The following is an 18,326-nucleotide window of genomic DNA, read 5'->3' as shown; positions in this document are numbered from 1 at the left end:
GGGTGTGGGAATGGCAGCTTGCAGCTCCCTCCCCAGGAGAGCTGCAAGGACAGAGGAGCACTGTGATAGCTACAGCAGCACCAGTCCTGCAAAGCAGCCTGGTATAAACCATGGCAAGGCCCTGAGCATCCCTCCCACTCATCCATGGGACAGCCTGGGGGTGACAGAGGTTGTAAGACAGCTTTCTCTTACCTGGGAGAGGTGAAGAAGGTGTAGAGCTTGTGGTCACTCCCAGCCAGGGCATCCAGGCTGATTTTCTTCGAGGCAGTGCAGTTGTGCTCATTGGGCTCTGGTTCGTGATGCAGATAAGCCATGATGAAGGGCTCAGGCTCACTTGCAATGTAGTGATCTGGGGAGGGGGGAAAACAGAAAGTACTTTATAAAGACCAGGCAGAGCTCAGTCACAAGCCTGCTGCCAGCAGTGGGTGCTCAGGGAGGAGTATCAGGAATGCAGGAAGCTGGGAGAGATGCTTTTCTGGACTGCACTCTCTCAGTCTGGAGTGCAGAGGAGACTCTGGGTACCATTGTACCTGACCAAGGAGGGATGAGAGGAGCTCCCTCCAGTGCTAATGTGGCTCAAGAGAATGGCTGGGAGCAGCAAAAGGCTTCTCAGTGCCCAGAGTCCACAACCAATGATTACACTGGGGACTGGATAATGCCTGCGACAGCCAGAACTTGAGGCACGCAGTGTGGAACTTGCTGGCTACACCTGACATCTCCCACAGCAGTCCTCTCTTGACGGCAACACCCAGCCCTCCTCTCCCATGGGAACAGCAAAGAGCATAAAGGGGTGGATCTGTCTGCTCTACCATTGAGGACTCTGTAGGTGAGCTGGAAGTGCAGTCCTGCTTCTCTGTTGTTGCTCTCCATAACCACAATGAGGTTCACAGATGTTCTTGCCTCGATGACTTCCGTGCCAGCAGAGAGGTTATGAGCATCCGTGTTGTTTGACACCATTACAGTGATGGCTTTCTCTGAGTCCAGGCTCCCAATGGGGATCTGCACCCCGTTGTGTGTCTGAAACTCCATGGAGGCCACCTTTGTGGACACGGTGTAGTTGCTGATGTAACCAAAAGGGAAAGGATTGGAGTCCACTTGGAACATGACTTGGATGACATCCGTCAGGTTGGAAAGGGTGGTGTTGAATGCCTGGGGGATGGAGAACTGGCAGTTGGGTGTGTTCTCGTAGCAAAGCAAGTTAAAGGGATCAGACCTCTTGCCTGTGGCCTTAATTTCTCCTCCCACCAGCTCCAGGGGCTCTTCATTCAGCACTCGAGACTTCATGAGGATGCGCATCAGGCTGGAGGACAGGTTGTAGGCTTTGGGAGCTAGCAGCAAATTGTGGGCATCAGCAAGCAGCTCCTGGGGCTTGGACTCTTGTGAAACCGTGTTGACAAGGTGAATCAGGTCACCTGCAGGAGAGAAATAAAGGGGCAGAGGAAGTGGTAAACAGCCTACATGAGTGTTAGAGCCTAGATAACCTCTGACACCTTCCCAAAGCAATCAGACAAGGGTTTCCTCTCTGTCTTCTCACTGTAACTCTACACTGTGCACATGACTTGCTGCACTGAAGTGTTCAGTAGCCCATAGCTAAAAATAGAGCTGTCAGCAATTCCTGCAGTCTCTCAGCTAATGTGCAGAGTTTGGTGGTGAATACTAATGACAACAGGCTTTATTTCCCTCCTGCACAGGGCTACAACAGCAGATTGGGAAAGAGGGAAGGAATGGATAAAGCAAACATATGTCCTGCACTATGGAGAACACTCAGAACCCCATTATAAGGAGTGCAAAGAAGGTGTCTGCTTCCTCCCAGGGTAACCAGGTGGGAATTCCCACACAGTGCTCATGGGCGCCCCAGTGAAGTTTGGCACCCTCAGACTGCAAGCGGGAAGGCGAGCATCTGGAAGCCATAGCTCTTACTCACTGTTTACTAAAAAGAGAATTCCCTGGAGTACCAGTGAGGTTATTAACAACTGTTGTATTGAAGTGACCATAGGGATGGCTGCCCGAGCCAAGACAACCCTGGGAAAAGTGCAGGGAGAAGAAAGCACTGAGCATGAAGAGGCCAAACCCCAGGGGTACCGAACTGACCCGTGATGTTGAGGATGTTGTCGGCGATGCCCGTCGGTGTCACGGTGCCCTGGGTGGTTTCCCCTTGCAGGATGGTCATCATGGTCTCCAGCTTGTTCAAGGTCCTTGTCAGGCAGGACTTGCAAACCAGTTCCTTGCTCACCACCTGCAAAGGGGAACACAGTCTGAGGCACTGGGAACATCCCCATGGAAGGATGAAGGCAAGTTCAGCTCCTCAGACCTGCAAAGACTTGAGCATGTTTGTTCAAACACCATTTGCACTCTGAAAGTCTCTTTCCAGCCCCAGGGAGGTGACTGCAGAGGCAATGGCTGATCCGCTCACACTGAGAGATGTTATCAAGAAGTCTGTGGTGTCTCCAAGGCTCTTCCACCCACTTCCCCTCACATTCCAGGCAGGCATGTGGGAGTCTGATGGAGGATGCATTAGGGTTGGAAAGAGCAATAAAGGGCAGCATATTCCTGTTCTCTGGAGTTCACTTGTAAGGACCAAGCACATCTCCTCCTGCTGCATCTCAGGAGCACCCATCTGGAGTCACACACTGTATCTACAGAAATCAGCCAGAGGAGCTGGATGGGATCCCTCCATTCACTCCGCTGTCTTAGGTCGAATCAAGATTTAGCCCTCACTGAATCCATTTCAGTGTCCAAGTACTCCTGAAGGCTGTGGGAGGGATCCTGCCACTCAGGCGTGATGGATGTCCCTCCCTCTGCTCCCAGATGTGTCCAAGAAACAGAATGTTCTAGCCATGGCCTGGAGCTCCCAGCACTCTCGAGGCTTGGATGGGAGGGACTGAGGCAACACATGGAAGCTGTTACCATAACCCCATTCCTTGCTCTTATTCATCTCTTTCTCTTTTAATCATCACAGGATTCAGACGTGATTCACCATATGTTTTGGTGGAGAATCAAAACAGCATCTGCAGGTCTAAAATTCCCCCTTTTCTGCTTTTATTTGTAAGCTATGGGAAGCGAGGACACGCTGTTTAAATTGGAGTCCATCAGGCACGGTCACGTATCAAAGAGGTGGGGAAGAGAAAGGTTATGGGGAGGAACCACCCAAGAGGAGCTACTGCTTAGGAAGGAGAAATGGCTAAGATTGAGTCTTCCTTTCCCTTCCAGGATAAACTCTCCCCTGTAGGTAAAATCAAATGAATATCAGCACTGATTGATGCTGCTACAGGAAAGGTGTGAACCCCACAGCAGGCTCAGCTGCTTGGGAGACTCTAGATTACTGTTTCTCTAAGCTTTTCATTCCAATCCAGAGCACAGACTAACCCTGGAATATCAGCTTTTCCCATGGAACAAAACCTCTGTTTCTAGACCTGAGCTTCCACAGCAAGATCAAGTCGGTAGGCAAGAGCACGTAGGAGAGACAGACACGAACCAATCCTGCCTGGCAATGGGATGTGCTGAACCCCAAATCCCCGAACAAAGGTGAACAGAGAGAAGTGATTTTGAGGTTTACAGTCTTTGAAGCAGAGGAAGGCGCAGCAGAACAGGGACTCTGTGGGTGGGATGCAGTAGTCTGTCCATCACTTCCCTGACAGCCTGCTGCTGGGCAAGGTTGCTGACCTGGCTGTGGAGAAGCAGCGCAGCCAAGCCCAAGGGTGCCCGACTCCAGCCCTGAAAGCAAAGATCTGGGAGGAAGAGCATGCCAGAGCGGCCTGGCTGACCACCAAACCCCAGTGTATTATATAACTGGGCTCTCTTCCCTTTGCCCATCTGACAAAACACAGAAAGCCACTCCTAAATCCACCAGGCAGCAGCCCCAGCACCAGGGAGCTGAAGCTGAGAGCTGGCTGGGGAACACAGTGCTTCCAGTCAGCCATGGAGCAGAGCAGTGCTTCTCATCTCCTATGATAGAAAGAGGGCTGGAAGGAACATCAGTCTTTGGCCCTGTCCCCTGGCTCAAGGCAGGTCCTGCCTGACTTGTGTTAATCCTGATGGGAGTCCAGCCTCTCCTCAGAGATTCTGTGGCTCCCCCAGCAACTTATTCCAGTGCTTCTCCAGTGTGTCAGGGCCTTTCCTACAGCCTCCATCTGCAGGTGAAGGGACCTACCTGCTAGCAAGCTGCCACATCAGAGACGCACAGAGCCCTTAGGTGCTGTCCTCCAGCACATGCATACAGGATCTCACCAGCGCCTGCTAGATTGATGGCACAGCAAGAAGCAAAGCTAACAGCACTCAGGACACCACCAGTGTGATGTGTGTCCTGTCCTCTGTGTGGTGTGTGCATGGGAGAGAAGCAGGGAAGCACAAGAACTGAAGAGCATGCAAACAGCCTAGGTGATGGGGAACATACCGTGCACTGCGCCAGGGCAGCTGAGATCTGCTGGATGTCATCAACTGTGTTCACGTTCAGCGAGTTCAGGGTCTCTGTGATGTTGTTGCGAGTCCAGGTCCGGAGTTCAAACTCATTCCCAGTCTCAGGTTCCAGAAGCATGGATCGCTCGTACTGGAGGTGATAAAAGCAAGCAGAGTGAGGACATGTATCAGATCGTTTCAGCTGATGCTGAGCTGTGCGTAAGTCTCCTCTTGCCCGCACTCTGCATCTCCCTGCTCTGCTCCTCCCAGAGGTGATTCAATGAGCTGGGTTTTCAGTAGAACTCCCTCAATTTCACTTGTGCTCTCCAAGCAATTATCTTAGCAGCCTGGCACTTGCCAACTAAGCAGTACATCACTGTGCAGCCTGTATCCAGCTCAACTCAGGGGACCACCCTTGCCTGGTGTTTTCCTGCAGGCTCCTACAGGGCAGGAAAAATGAGTATAGACTGAAAGTCCTGCCCTGCACATGGGCCTTACTTTATGTAGGGGGGAAAGTGAATGCTGCCAGGAGGATTAAGAGCTTTGTGTGCAGGCAGAAGGTCGTTCTAGCTGCACCAGCTCCGCAGTCAGAACAAGGAGGGCTCCTCAGCACCCACAGCATCACCTAAGGAGCTACAGGAGTTGCAGAGCTGGAGTGCAGTGGGTGGCTCAGGGGAGGTGTGAAGGAGGTGGGGGATTTGGGCTGATCTGCATTTCTAAATCCAGTGTTTAGGCTTGAGTTTGACATTAAAGAGGGAAACACGTATCTGAATATGAGGGCAGAAAGCAGGGTGCATGGGAGACACCCAGGCCACTGCCTTCTCTAGGAGCCCAGTTTTACTTTGCAGCCTCTCTGCTTTCCCTGGTCATCATGTGTCTGGAGCTTGTTTCTGTTTCTGATGCATGCACACAGGTCCAGCCCTGCTCCCAGCATGCATGTACACTGGTTTACATGAAGAGCTGCAGCCTCAGTCATTTCCCTGCATCGCTGCACGGAATGTGGCCAAAGAACACCACTGGTGATTGCAAGGCTGTCTGGAGGCCTCTCCTGGGCAGAGAGTGCTGCTTTACCTCATTTAAAATGGTGATGAGGGCCAGAGAGTACTCAATGACCTGCTGAGGGTCCCCTTGTTTCACTAAGCCCTGGAGCACGGTGTCAGTTTGATTGTAGAGCCAGTGGGAGAGGCTTGGAAAGCCCTCGGGTAAGCCGATTTCCATGGAGCTGCCAAGGGAAAGAGGCATTTGGGTTAAGGGCAAACCAAACGGGGTTGGAGAAGGGGGCAGAATTTGCCCTTTAGCTGGGAGGAGCTACACTGCTTTTAGGGTCTAAGGAACAAATGGGACACAGATCCTCCTCCTGCAGGACTGTGGGCTCTGGCCTGAGAGGATGGGACTGCAGCTTGGTGCTGCCAAGGGCTCCTGATATAGAGGAGGTGGCAGAGCACAGAGGTCTGAGAACGTGACACCGTGCCTTCAAAGCAAGGTGTCACCAGGGAGATGGTCAGCAAAGCAGTAACGTATGGGGAAGCCTCCCTGTTGTGTGATTCACCCCAAAGGGCTGGAATTCTCACTGCCCTTCTGTCGAGCCTCTCCTCATCTTCCTGCATCACCCAGGATCTGCTTGAGCCCTGCAGGACAGGGACCCAGTGGCCAAGCCATGACTGTGATGCGGGAGCCTGGAGCTGCCACATGAGCCCAGCCTCTGAGGGGTGGCTCTTACCGGTTGATGGCCACCACGGTCGCTCCCAGCTGGTCCTGGACAAGGACAGACACGGACACCATGAAGCCACTCTCATGGAAGCCGGGGGGCAGGAAGGCGCTGTGCTCGGCACGGCTGCCCTTGTACACACAGAACTCGTGGTAGTGCCCGGCCCGGTGCCGAGATGCCATGAGGATGTACACCAGCGGTCCCTCTGCATCCTCCGTGTCCCGCCAGCCTGCAAAGCAAACCCAGACGTGGGCTCGGGGAAGGGCAAGGAAGCCATCAGACCCCCTAGCAAGGGCTGTCCCCACAGCGAGGGGAGCTTGAGGACTCCACCAGGCTGCAGGGATGGCTTCGGGGCTTGCATTGCAAAGCTCTGACCCTCTGCAGGCTCCTGATGTTCGGGAGTTTGGGGGCTGCCACGTTTAAAGGGATTTATGAAGAGTTTGTGATCAAAATGAAACTGGAGCAACTCTGCTGGGGCTGGGAATGGCACTGACCCAAGGGCAAATAGCTCCTGTACAAGCCCTGCAAAGCTTGGTATTAGGCAGGGGCTCAGCGCAGCCCTCAGGCACTTGAGCATCTCAGGAACAACTGAGTCAAGGGTAAAAGCCCCGAATTCCTCGGAGCTCCCAGGAATTCTGGGGAGCCTTGTGGGATGCAGGCAGTTGGGACATTCACTGCATGTTGCCATGAGCACCAGTGAAGGCAGACATAGAGCAGTGGGTCTATATCCTGCACGTTTCACTTCAGCTTAAAAGCAACCACCAAGAGCTCCAATTCCCACCACTCCAAAGAGACCCCGATTTCATCGTTACTCTGGGCAGCTCAAAACATACCAAAGCCACAACCTTACCATGCTGAATCCTCTTCTTCTCCCCCAGCTTAAGCCAGGCTTTGGTGAGCAGCCTCCCCAGCCCCAGCAGAGCTGACCTCCTCTGCAGCGTGGCTTCCCAGCATTCGCACACAGACAGCATTCATCTCTGACACTGCTCATTTGGGGAAATCTGCTTTTCAGAGGCTCTTATTGCTTGGCCCAAGGCTACAGGATGTCAGCCAGGCCACTTCTCCAAAGCTAGACTCATTGTTGCTGTCCCTGCAGCTGGCTAAGAAGGTAACTGCGATGGGAACATCCAGCCCCCATGGCAGAGGAGGCCCCAGGGCTTTGTCTTTTGACTCTTCCCACATACATGTGACTCAGTTTCAGGCACCTATCTTCTGTTTCCTGCACTGAAACACCAGGTTCTCCTGCAAGTACTGTCCTGGCCTGGACAGCACCATTCAACTGCATGAACCAGGAGCAAAGGAAGTGCCTGGCTGCTACCATGAGTTTTGGAACTCCATGATTTGGGCACACAAAGCTGCTTGTGGCCAAGCTTCGGGGCTCAGAATGGGAAGCAGGGCAGGCAGGTACCATGGGCTGTATGCTCTCACCTGCACACTCAAAGTGCACCTTTGCCATCAGCGCCTTGAGGGGTCCCTTGGGAGACAGCCGGCAGGATCCTCCGACCGGAGGCTGGTTTGGGAGCAGGTCGATGGAGGCGAATCCTTCCTCCCCCGTTGTGAGGTCAGTGATGTGAAGGGTGAAGGTATACCCCTCCCCATCCTTCAGTGCCCCTTGCCTCAGGACCAGGTTCATCCCTGTGTCACCAGTGGAGGTCGTCCTTTTGTCCAGGACGAGGGACTTGTTTTTAAAGCTGTGCGCTGCCCATCGCTGTCGGGATGAAGAAGGGAGAGACAGGAGGGGTTTTGTTTCAATCTGAACTTATGTCCTTAAAATGGTTTCAGCTTTGAGTCTCTTATAAAAAGTAACAGATTTCCAGTGGGTGCATCTGCCAAATTTGCAGTTGATAATTCAAGCTTTTAGTCTTGTGCGCTACAGCAACAAGAACTGGAGCCTTTCCCAAATGTCTGGTGGGAATATTTCCACTGTGAGATCTACTTTAGTCTCTGGGATTACATCACCCTCTGACAAGAAAGAGGATTTCATAACAGTGAATACAAACCACAGGAAATCAATGCAGCGCTGGTGGAGTCTCCACGGGACCCCACGTTTTATGTGCCTGAAGCTGAACGTGGCCTGGGTGGTTGCTGTTAATAGCACAGGGAACAACTGCGATAACGAGAGGAACCCTGAGATAGCCCACCAGAAAATGCCACACAAGGACACGCTGGGAGCCATGCGGATTAGCTCTCACGACAGGAATTCCACTTCTGAGACCTGCCTCCTTCAACGGGCTGCAGAGATGCTGTGCAGTGGAACGGGTAATTCCAGGAGGGCACAAGGGGCTTGGGGGGGATCACAGGAGACTGAACAACCTCTGCTTGAGACACCAGAATGATGGGAAGGATGCCAGGCAGCAGGAGAAGACAGCACCTTGCAGGCTTATTCTGGGAACACTCTACTTTGGTGTGGGAAGGGATGGTCACCCATGGGCTTGGCTTGAAAATGACCCAGCCCTTGGGTAGGAGGAGACACTGATGGAGGACTGACAGGCCATGAGTCCTGCAGCCTGCAGGCACAACCCAGGGTGAAGGAAAGCTCTGGGCATCTCACAGGGGTCCAGGGGCTACAGGACATGGGGAACCTGCTCCAAAGCCTCCTCAATGCTGCTGTGACACGGTACACCACGCAGGAGCCCCATGTCACACCAGGCAAGCTCTGTGCTTTAAACCTCCAACCCTACAAGCCAGTCCTGCAGCCAGTTCCAGGGGCTGTGATGAAGACTGGTACCAGTCAGCCTTCAAACCCCAAGCCTGACCCAGCCACTGCATCTATGGTCAGAGATTGTTTCCCCTCCTTCTCTCTGTGGCAATTTAGATCCAGGATTGTATTTCTCACCCAGCTCTTTCCATCCTCTCCTCCTTGACTCTCCCCCTATCCCTAAAGCCCACCACACTGAAGCAAAGACCAGCATTGCTAATGACTTTACCCCAAGCTTGGAGTCATTGTGACAGTTCTGGCAGGTCCCCTCCAGGTAGACGTAGGAGCTCTTGCTAACTTCATAGACAGACTGAGCCTTGCAGGAAACACACTCCAGGGACACAATAGGGACTCCCCCTCTCTTGATGAACACCTGGGAAAGCAAAAGGCTCCATCAGAGATCAGACAAAGATACAGACATCTAACAGGCACATAGGCACCCCAGCATCTGCTTCTGCATCGGACTGCTGGTGATTCTGGATTTACTACATAATCTAGGTAATTCTGCATTTACTTTATTTGCTCTTTTTAACATCATAAATCACTTCCAAAAAGCCCTTTTGGAGCCCTGTGCTGAATTCCCAGCACAGGTCCTGCTTGTGGTGCCAGTGGGGATGATGCTAACCAAAGCCCTTGACTGTACAGGACATCTCAGGACAAATGGGATCCAGGTTAGAGTCTGGGAAAGGGGAGCAGTGTAACAGGGAAAGCCTCCAGCACAGCACAGACCAAACATCTGGTGAGCACCTGCCCTGGGATGTGACTGCAGCTCTGCTTTGCCTTCTGTGGGCTCATCTCTTGGTCCTGCCTCTGCAGCTGCGGACCCGGGGCTGTGGGTCCTGTCCTCAGCTCAAAAGGTTGATAAATGGAGGTGTTTATGGTCCAGAGTAGCAGAGGGCTCAGGGTGAGCCAGAGCGGAGTGAGGATGTGCTGCCCTGGGCACAGCAGCACGGTCCCGCTGTCTCCATCCCTGCTCCCATCCACACAGCTTGCGCTAGAACCACTTGCCATGTTTCAGAACCCGACCCTTGGGCTCTCATTCATCAATTCTGACGCTACCCATAGCCCTGAGAGACAGGAATGATGATCAAAATAGGCAGAAAACAGTTCCCACTGCACATCCAAGGCATTTTTGCCCTGCAGCCTGGAAGAACCACGTTTCCCAGAGAGTGCCATGTCATTCCAGGCTTTTAGCTCAGCTCTAAGCTGCACATCTCAAGATGCCCACACACCTCCCTGGCAAAGCACCCAGGGGAGCTTTAGAAGCACTGGTGGGTCAGACACAACGGCTGTTGAGCTCTGAGCCCTGCACTTTGTCTGAATTCCCTTAATCCCCCAGGAAAAGGGATTGTCCAGCATCAGACTGAGCCCTCTGCCCTGGCATAACGGATCTGCTGCATTCAAAGACAGACAGCAATGAAGACATTGTTTAACATGGCAGACTTTGAAAACAGGATAAATATTCCCAAGCCCTGTGCTGGAGCACAGCGAAGCTCCATTCATTCCTACAGGATTTGCAAACTTCCTGCAACACTGGCCTGGTTGTTTTGCGCTCCTGCATGGAAACCAGATAGTACGGAATGTCCTTGACAGACTCTCAATTCCCGTTTTTTCCCCTCCCTTTCCATCCTGCAGCCCTGGTTTAAAACCCAGGCAGTAAGAGTTTCCACTTCCAGCCTAACTACAGCTCCAACTGCCAAACACACCACGATGGATGCTTCTGACACAAACCATAACTGCTGCCGCGCTGCAGATGCATCCAGCAGCAGGCTTAATCCGACACAAACACCACGCACTCCAAAAGAGCCTGCCTTAAATAACGGCAAAAGGAGAGAAGGGAGGAGCTGCTCGAGGTAAAATGAAGCAGCAGCTCTGAGGAAGCTCTCGCTGGGCAAGAGCCTGGTGCTGTGGCATGGGAAGAGCCCAGGGATGCACCCAGAAGAGCTGCTGACCACAGGCTCCTTCACTGTCCTCCCACAGCAGATCTGTGGCCACAGACTCTTGGTCCCAGGAACCATTCAGGGCTGGTCCCTAATGCAGTCTCTGCACACAGAGAGACTGACACAAGGTCTAAAGGAAGCAAGAAACTAAAAGGACTTGGCAGGGCGAGCAAAAAGTGCTGCACAAGGCAGCATAAAGATAAATGTATCACATAAACACCAATGTCTGCTCCTGCCAATGACCTGGGTGAGATCATTTATGCAGCCCCAGTGATGCCCTAAAACCTGCTCTCAGGTGCTGCGGGGTGCAGGAGGCAGCAGCAGCTTCCACACCCCCAGTTAAAGCGGTGCTGGCTCTCGGATGGGGATGGGGATGCAGGGCAGGTGTCAGTTGTGGCTGGACATGGTCCCAAGCCTGCAACACCCTCCTCTAGAAACTTCCCTAGGAAAAGGGCCGTGGACTTCCAGCTCCTGTGTCCCGCACCAGGCACACAAGGACAGGCAGGGACCGCTGTCTGGGGTACGTACGGTTTGATTCGTTGCCTCGGGGCTCATCCCCTCCTTCCTGACGGTGAGGTCGAACGTATACTCCACATCTGCTTCTAAGGCAGCTTTGGAAATTGTGACAATTCCTTCCTTGGCACTGAAATTCAGAGAGCACCCTGCAGCCGAGCTCTGCTTGCAAGGAGAAAAGAACTTTCAAACCCTCCTTGGTACGGGTGACCGGCGGGTTAGTCCACAGCCAAAGCATGCAGGTCCACACAACGTCACGGTTACGGATCTTACTGTGCAATGCCACCACTGGCGTGGCAGGAACAGGCTGGTGTGTGGACACCAAAGCACAGTACCCTATTGCTCAGGTTAGTTAGTACTGGAATACTGTATTTCACCTGAGCTTCACATTCTTATTTTACAGCAGTTAACTCATCATTAAATAGCTTATAAATGTTCCCAATCAACACAAGAAGCTCACATTGAACTCCAAAGTCTAACCCACACACACTCCACATCCATTCTGAGGTCAAGATAGAAAACAGTGACTTTTTACAGGCAAAAGAATCCCACATTCAGTCATAAATGCTCCTTCTAAGAATATGGATGAGAATATGAAGGGCAGCTCTGCCTTGTCCTTCTACCACGGTAGGGTCAGACCATGAGGACAGTGATCACAGTGGCCACAACTTGTAGTCACTCGATTCCTCCAAAGTCTAACTGCTGAAATTACAGACATATAACTGTTAATGGGAGAGGGACCAGAGCCCTTCAGCCCCTGTGCTGCAACCAGCTCTCTGATTCCTTCAGGTCATGGAAACAGCTGCATTGAAACCATGAACCAGAGGCCAAGTACAAGGCCAGCACTGGACTGCAGCAGGATGCTCTGCACTGCTCCTCACAGCAATCCTGGTACCACCATCCTGAACTGAGAATTGGGAAACCTTTGCAACCCTCCTTCTGGAGCAGCGTTATTAAAGATGCTCACAAAGCCTCCCTTGACACCATTTCAACTCAGACCCATGTTCATAGAGGAGCTGACGTGCAGTTGGAGCTCCCAAATGACCAGTCTCTGGCTGTGCAAAACTGCTCTTACCTTGGAGGAGTAGGTACAAGACCAGTCGTATAACAACGGGGTCTGTTCACCATCATCCAAGTTTGGGTCATAGGACTTCTCCCCATCCAAGATTAAGTCCTGAGTGTTGGACCATACACGGTATGACCCTCCATCAATGATCGGGACCAGCTTACTTGGTATCACAGTGACATTGGCAAAGATGCTTTTGGACAGGGGGGTATCTCCAAAGGAGACAATGAAGATGAAGCAATAGTTCCCAACTTGCAGGGCAAGCTTTGGTATTACGAGCTGGGGCCTGTTCACATCAACGTTTGGCAGATGGATCCTGCTGGAGTCATCCAGGTTCATGCAGCTGGGTGCTTTGTAGATTTCCCATAGGTGCTCTGTCTGGTACTTGATGCATCCACGGAGGTCAATCTGTGCCTCCAGGTAGTTCCTCTGGGACCGCTTCATGATGACTTGGGGGGGCAAGGCCAACTCCACCTCTGGCTCCTCACACTCCAGCACCTTGACAGTGACAGTGAGCTGGGCTATGAAGAAGCTGATGAGATTGGTGGCATTCACCTCCACCAGGTAATCCCCAGGGCTCAGGTAAGAATAGTTGACCACCGCAGCCCTGGTTATTTGAGTGGAAGAGCCATCCCCAAAGGTCCACAAGAACTCAACGCTCCTGCTGCTGGGCACCACGACTGCTTCAAACAGTGCTGTCCTGTTGACAAAGGCATTGGAGGCAGTGAGGAAGACTTGGACTATCGGGTCTTGGACCTGGATGGTTCTGGTGACATTGATAGCTCCCAAGTCATTGAAGGCACTGAGGTGAATCTCGAGCAGCCCTGCAGCTTCTGGAGTGTAGGAAACTCTTTCTCCTGCCATAGTGACCACGGACCGACCTTGCTCCTTCCACAGGGAGAACTGCCAGGAGAAGGACACGCGGGAGCCGCTGCCCACCTGGGCACTGAAGCTCTTCTCCGTGCCTGTGGCTATGCCTTGCTCGCAGCAGTTGAGCAGCCTGACATCACGGATGGCCTCCAGGACAGAGATGAGCACCTGGGCATGTGCGATGCTGATCTGGTTCTGCACCGTCACCGTCACCAAGTAATCGCCGCTCTTGGTGAACTCGTGAGTGTACTTGGACCCGTTGAGCACCACGGAGTAGTCCCCACTGATGCTCACCAAGTAACTCACCGAGGTACCTGACGACATCCTGATCACAAAGGTGACCTGTTCCCCTGGCTCCACCACCTTCTTGCTGGCAAGGATTTCCAAGCCTTGGATCCTGTCCTGCACTGAGATATTCCTGCTGGCCAGAGCCCAGCTCACATCGTTGGATGCATTCAGATAGACTGTATAAAACCCTGCTGTGGGGAACGTGACAGCCACGGACTGGCCACTCAAGGTGCCATTTGGTACCTCCCAGAGCCAGGTCACTTCAGTCCCTCTCTGCAGCTCCCCCTCAAAGACCACCGTGGAGCCTGATGAGACGTATCTGCAGTCCAGTTCTGCAGTCCCTATGCTCAGCCCCTCTATGACCTCCTCTACACAGATATAAACTGTTGCATTGGTTGAATTCAGCTTGTTTTCTGCTCCAACAACAATCTCTATCATTCCAGGGCTTTGGAAGGAGTGTATAATAAAGGGTTCAGAGGTAACAGGAGAGAAGCCATCCTCTAGGTACCAAACATAGGTGATGCCAGTGCCACTGGTTAAGGTGGTACTTATGTTAACAGAAGCATTGATAGCCACTGGATTGGGGAAGGCATAAGGCTTTAGAAGACCAATGCTCTCAATGAACTCCAGTGTCCTGTTAGCAGTTGCACATCCCAGCATGTTGGTGGCTTTCAGATAGACAGTGTAGTTTCCAGCTTCTAGGATGCTTAAGGAGAAGGTTTTCCCAGCAAAGGTCTGCACAGCAGTGCCATCCCTTTGGGCCACCCAGCTGTAAGAGATGTTGGTTCCCTCTCTCACCACTGCCTGCAAATGGAGTGTTCTGTTAGTTGGGAAATAGACGTCCTCCACCAGGTCATTGCTCATCACCTGCAGGCCTTCAATCTGCTCCAGGACATAGACATAGATGCTGTCCTGCAATGAACTGATCTTGTTCTCTGCTGTCACAATGACGTTGAACGTGCCCACGGACCGGAATGTGTAGGATATTGTGGAGGAGCCCTGGATGGGAGTGCAGCGATCACACAGGATCCATGAGTAGCGGATGGCGGTGCCAGCTACGAGCGTGGCCACAAAACTCACCGAGCCATTCAGCGGCACCACTGTCCTGCTGGCGTTGATGGTCAGCCCTTGCAGCCGCCGCTTCACTGTGACCTCCACGGTGGTCTCATTAAAGCTCACCTCATTCCTGCCCATCACACTAATAGTGTAATGGCCTGTGTTGTTGTAGGAGTGGGTAGCAATCTGCCCAGGCTGGGTAGTGCCATCTCCAAAGTCCCAGCAGTAGCTCACTTTGGTTCCATTCATGCTGGCGGAGAACAGGTAGATCTGGTTCAGCTCCAAAACGCTCGTCCCGTTATATTCAATCTTTGCTACCCCAACTGGCTCCTGGACTTCCACAAACGCCGTGTCATTGTTGAAAGAGACGTTGTTGGAGACAGTCACTGTGACCAGGAAGACCCCTGTGTTCTTGTAAGTGTAGGTCACCTCAGTCCCACTTGATCTAGTGGACTCGTTGTTCCCGAAATCCCAGCGGTAGCGGTACTGGTACAGAGGCACAGCACTGACCTGGAAGCTGCTCTCTTCACCAAGCCTCACAAACTGCTTGGAAGGGAGAAGGGTGACGTTGACTATCTCTGGCTCCACACAGACGCTGGTGAAGTAGTGAGCTTTGTTAAAGCTGCTTGAGAGAGTCAGGGAGAGGGGGAAGGTCCCGCTGCGGGTGAAGTTGTGCATCACCACCGGGTCCCCTCTGATTGTCACATTGGAGGAGCCGTCCCCAAAAGTCCAGTCAAAGATGTATTCCTCAGGATTGCCCGTCACGTAGGCAGTGAGCTGCACATCCGGGTGCTCCAGGATGCAAGAAGCAGGCTCTATTTTGAGCACTTCCAGGACAAATATCCGAATGGGCACGGTTTGGGAGACAGAGTTCACCGGATTCACAGCAGTCACGTTCACCGTGCAGTTGATGTCCTTTATGTACACGTGTTCCACCACCGGCACCTGGGTCCTCAGCACCGTCCCGTCGCCCATGTCGAATATCCAGGTGATGCTGTCCCCTGTCTGCACCGAGGCGTTGAGGGTCACGGATGCTCCCAGCTCTGCTGCCTCAGCTGCAGAAACCTGGAGCCCTGTTATCTCCTCAAACACTTGGTAGCACTCGACTGTCTGCACGCTGCTTATGGTGTTGTTGGCTGTCACGGTGACGTTGTACACCCCTCTCCTGGGGTAGCTGTATGTCACTGTGGACTGGGTGTCTGTGAGCAGTGAGGACCCGTCCCCGAAGTCCCAGGTGTACAGGACACCATAAGGAGATGGCAATGGGTCGGCCCTAAAGGTGACCGGGCGGCTCACAACTAGAACATCCTCCTCTGCTTCCATCTTCACATCAACCAGGTAACTGTGGACGTGCACTGGGGTCAAGTGGGTGAGGTTCTCAAACTGGTTTGACACGAGAACCACCAGGGCATATTCTCCTGTATTGGGAAAGAGCAGGAAAAGACCAGTCGTGAGGACATGCTTGTGCAACAGCTTCTGGCCCAAAAAATGCCTGAACCCCTACTTCCCCCAAGAACCATCCTGAGCATACCTGGGTCTTGGTAGACGTGTGAAACATTGTGTTCAATTACAACTTCATGGACACTGGGATCAGGAACAAGGAAAGATTTGTTGTAGGGAGGTTTGAACAGATACGTCTCCTGGATGCCATCTCCAAAATCCCACCTGGAGAAACATGCAAACCACATTACACTGCACAACAGAAGCATGGGAATCCCAGAGGAACCCTGGCCTGGCCTAGGGCTGTCTTGCAGGCTCAGGGCTGGGGTTTCCAGAGAAAACATAGGAAGCATAACGCCAAGTATCAAAGCAGGAGCTGTGGAATTGTCACTGTGAGAGGAGAACAGCACTGGTAAGAAGAGGAGGAACCCAATATTAAAGCAGCACTGCAATCCTTTAAAAGAAAAGCATTTCAGCCTGAACTCTAGGTCCCAGCCAGTGTAACTGAACCCCACTTGCAAATCAACTGAACAGAGCTGAGAAACGGGCCCTGGGAAGAGAAAGAGTAAGGTAAGACTGGTAAGAGTGCACAGCAAGACCCTGAGTTTGGGCAACTTGCAAAGGACTCACAGGAACATAGCATCCACAGCTGAATCAACCTGAACTCTTGCTGTAAGCTCCACGGTGCTGTTCTGAGGCAGGACCGGCAGGACACCCAGCACCGTCAGGTTCTTCATCTTATTCATCATCTCCACAGTGACATTGTAATTGACTGTGAAGTTACTGACGTGGTTGGAGGCGGTGAGCTGGGGAGGACAGTGGGACAAAGAATGCATCTGGGGTCACCTTGCTGTGCTGCCCTCTCCTGAGAGTGGGGCTTCACTGTGCTGAGGGGGTCCCACCAGGCAGGCGAGCAGCTTAAGGTCAGAGAAGAGCAGCTTCAATGGCACTGGAAAGCAGCATAGACTGGAAAGTCACCTACCTGGTGAAGCCACCTCTTGCTGGAACCACCACATCTTCACCACTAAAGCCAGTCCAAGGAAGGACTGGAAGAGGACAAAGGGAAGAGCTCATCCCGAGACTCCTCTGGCTCTGAACACGCCAGTTACCCTTTTGCCTGCTCCACAGTGTCTCCAGCTGCAAAGCCCAGGCACTTGCTGGCACCAAGGGGAAAACAGCCATCTGGTTTCCTTAGGACAGTGGCAGATGAGTGGCTCCAAGCACAGAGTGGGGATGGGAGAGACTCCTAAAACCAAGGCAAGGGCAGCTCCAGCAGCATGGATGCAGTGGGCACAGAGAGGGAGAGCAAAGTTGGGCAAAGGAGGGGAAAGGAGCTAGAGTCTGAAGAGACAAGACAGAAGTAGAGCAGGATCCTCAACATTATCTAGGCTTGTACCACTAACATGGTACCTAATGATGAAGCATCTCATCACCTCCTCACCTGCAGGAGAGCTGAGCTGCTGACAGAAGGGATCCTTCACCCCCAGGTGAACAGAGCCCTCCCATCCCAATGAATAACAGGAGTTTGTGTCTAGGCTCTGCAGGTCTCTTATACCGAACCCAGTGGACTCCAGACTAATGCCACCCTCTCAGCTCTGGAAGTGGAAGCAATCCAGGCTGTCAGCACAGGCCTTCACCCAGCAAATAAGTGCTGCTCAGCGGTGTGCTGCACCAAGCAAGTTAGTGGCAGCAAGCCCTCGAGCTGGGCTGGCTCTCTGCAGGAAGCCAGCAGTTACCCTGCAAAGGGACCAAGCAGCTTGGGACCAGACCAGGGCTCTGCATGGCAGAACAGGGCATGACACAGAAAGATGTTCTAGCCAGAGATACTGTTCCCTAAGAGACACCTCCCTCTGCCCAGCCTCTCTGCTCGATCCTTCTGGGGTCACGACAAAACCCAAGCTCCAGTCTGCACCAGTAGAAAAAGAACAGGACGCAGACCTGATGAGCTCATGGCAGAAGCTCTGTCCTGCCTATGAAAGCCTCATGCTTGCATCCTGCCTCAGCCTGGTTCTGAATCCACATCTCCTGCCTGCCAAAGCAGTGGCCAGCACCCTGCAGTGGGGCTCCCTGCCTCATTCCTGCGGGATGAGTAAGGGCAGACACTCCATGAACAGGAGGAGAACATGAAGCAAAGAGGAGAAAGCAAAGACAAGGAAGGCAGGGAAGTCAGCTGTAATGGAAGAACAGGAAGAAACTATGGGCAAGAGCAGCTCAGTGAGAAGTAGCAGACAAGCTCATTAAGTGCATAGTGAAAACCTCAACTCTGCCTTCTCTCCCTGCTGCTTTTCCTGCTCAGTTTGTGGGATGAGATGGAAACCCAGGATTGCAATGGTACAATGGGAAAGGCCTTGG

At 52.7% G+C, this 18,326-nt stretch overlaps 1 protein-coding gene across 2 annotated transcripts in view; it reads right to left on the bottom strand.

Moving 5' to 3' along the window:
• PKD1 (polycystin 1, transient receptor potential channel interacting) overlaps positions 1 to 18,326 on the bottom strand; it is an 83,805-nt gene that overhangs the window by 15,817 nt on the left and 49,662 nt on the right. Inside the window, exons 13-24 of one of the 2 annotated variants that reach the window (XM_061349168.1) lie at positions 16,605 to 16,780; positions 16,066 to 16,199; positions 12,330 to 15,952; positions 11,270 to 11,419; positions 9,031 to 9,174; positions 7,532 to 7,811; positions 6,116 to 6,332; positions 5,467 to 5,617; positions 4,394 to 4,546; positions 2,092 to 2,236; positions 810 to 1,412; positions 193 to 349 (exon numbers count right to left, since the gene is read on the bottom strand). In XM_061349168.1, coding sequence (XP_061205152.1) covers positions 193 to 349; positions 810 to 1,412; positions 2,092 to 2,236; positions 4,394 to 4,546; positions 5,467 to 5,617; positions 6,116 to 6,332; positions 7,532 to 7,811; positions 9,031 to 9,174; positions 11,270 to 11,419; positions 12,330 to 15,952; positions 16,066 to 16,199; positions 16,605 to 16,780 — 5,933 coding nt within the window. The remainder of the gene's footprint in view (positions 1 to 192; positions 350 to 809; positions 1,413 to 2,091; positions 2,237 to 4,393; positions 4,547 to 5,466; positions 5,618 to 6,115; positions 6,333 to 7,531; positions 7,812 to 9,030; positions 9,175 to 11,269; positions 11,420 to 12,329; positions 15,953 to 16,065; positions 16,200 to 16,604; positions 16,781 to 18,326) is intronic. The other variant, XM_061349170.1, reaches the window with a different exon arrangement.

This window comes from Neopsephotus bourkii, unplaced genomic scaffold (assembly GCF_033783945.1).
Source record: "Neopsephotus bourkii isolate Nb327-2 ecotype Australia unplaced genomic scaffold, CSIRO-AGI_Nbou_v1 NB_384, whole genome shotgun sequence".
Lineage (NCBI taxonomy): Eukaryota > Metazoa > Chordata > Aves > Psittaciformes > Psittacidae > Neopsephotus > Neopsephotus bourkii.
This window is presented reverse-complemented; position numbering and strand designations above follow the sequence as displayed.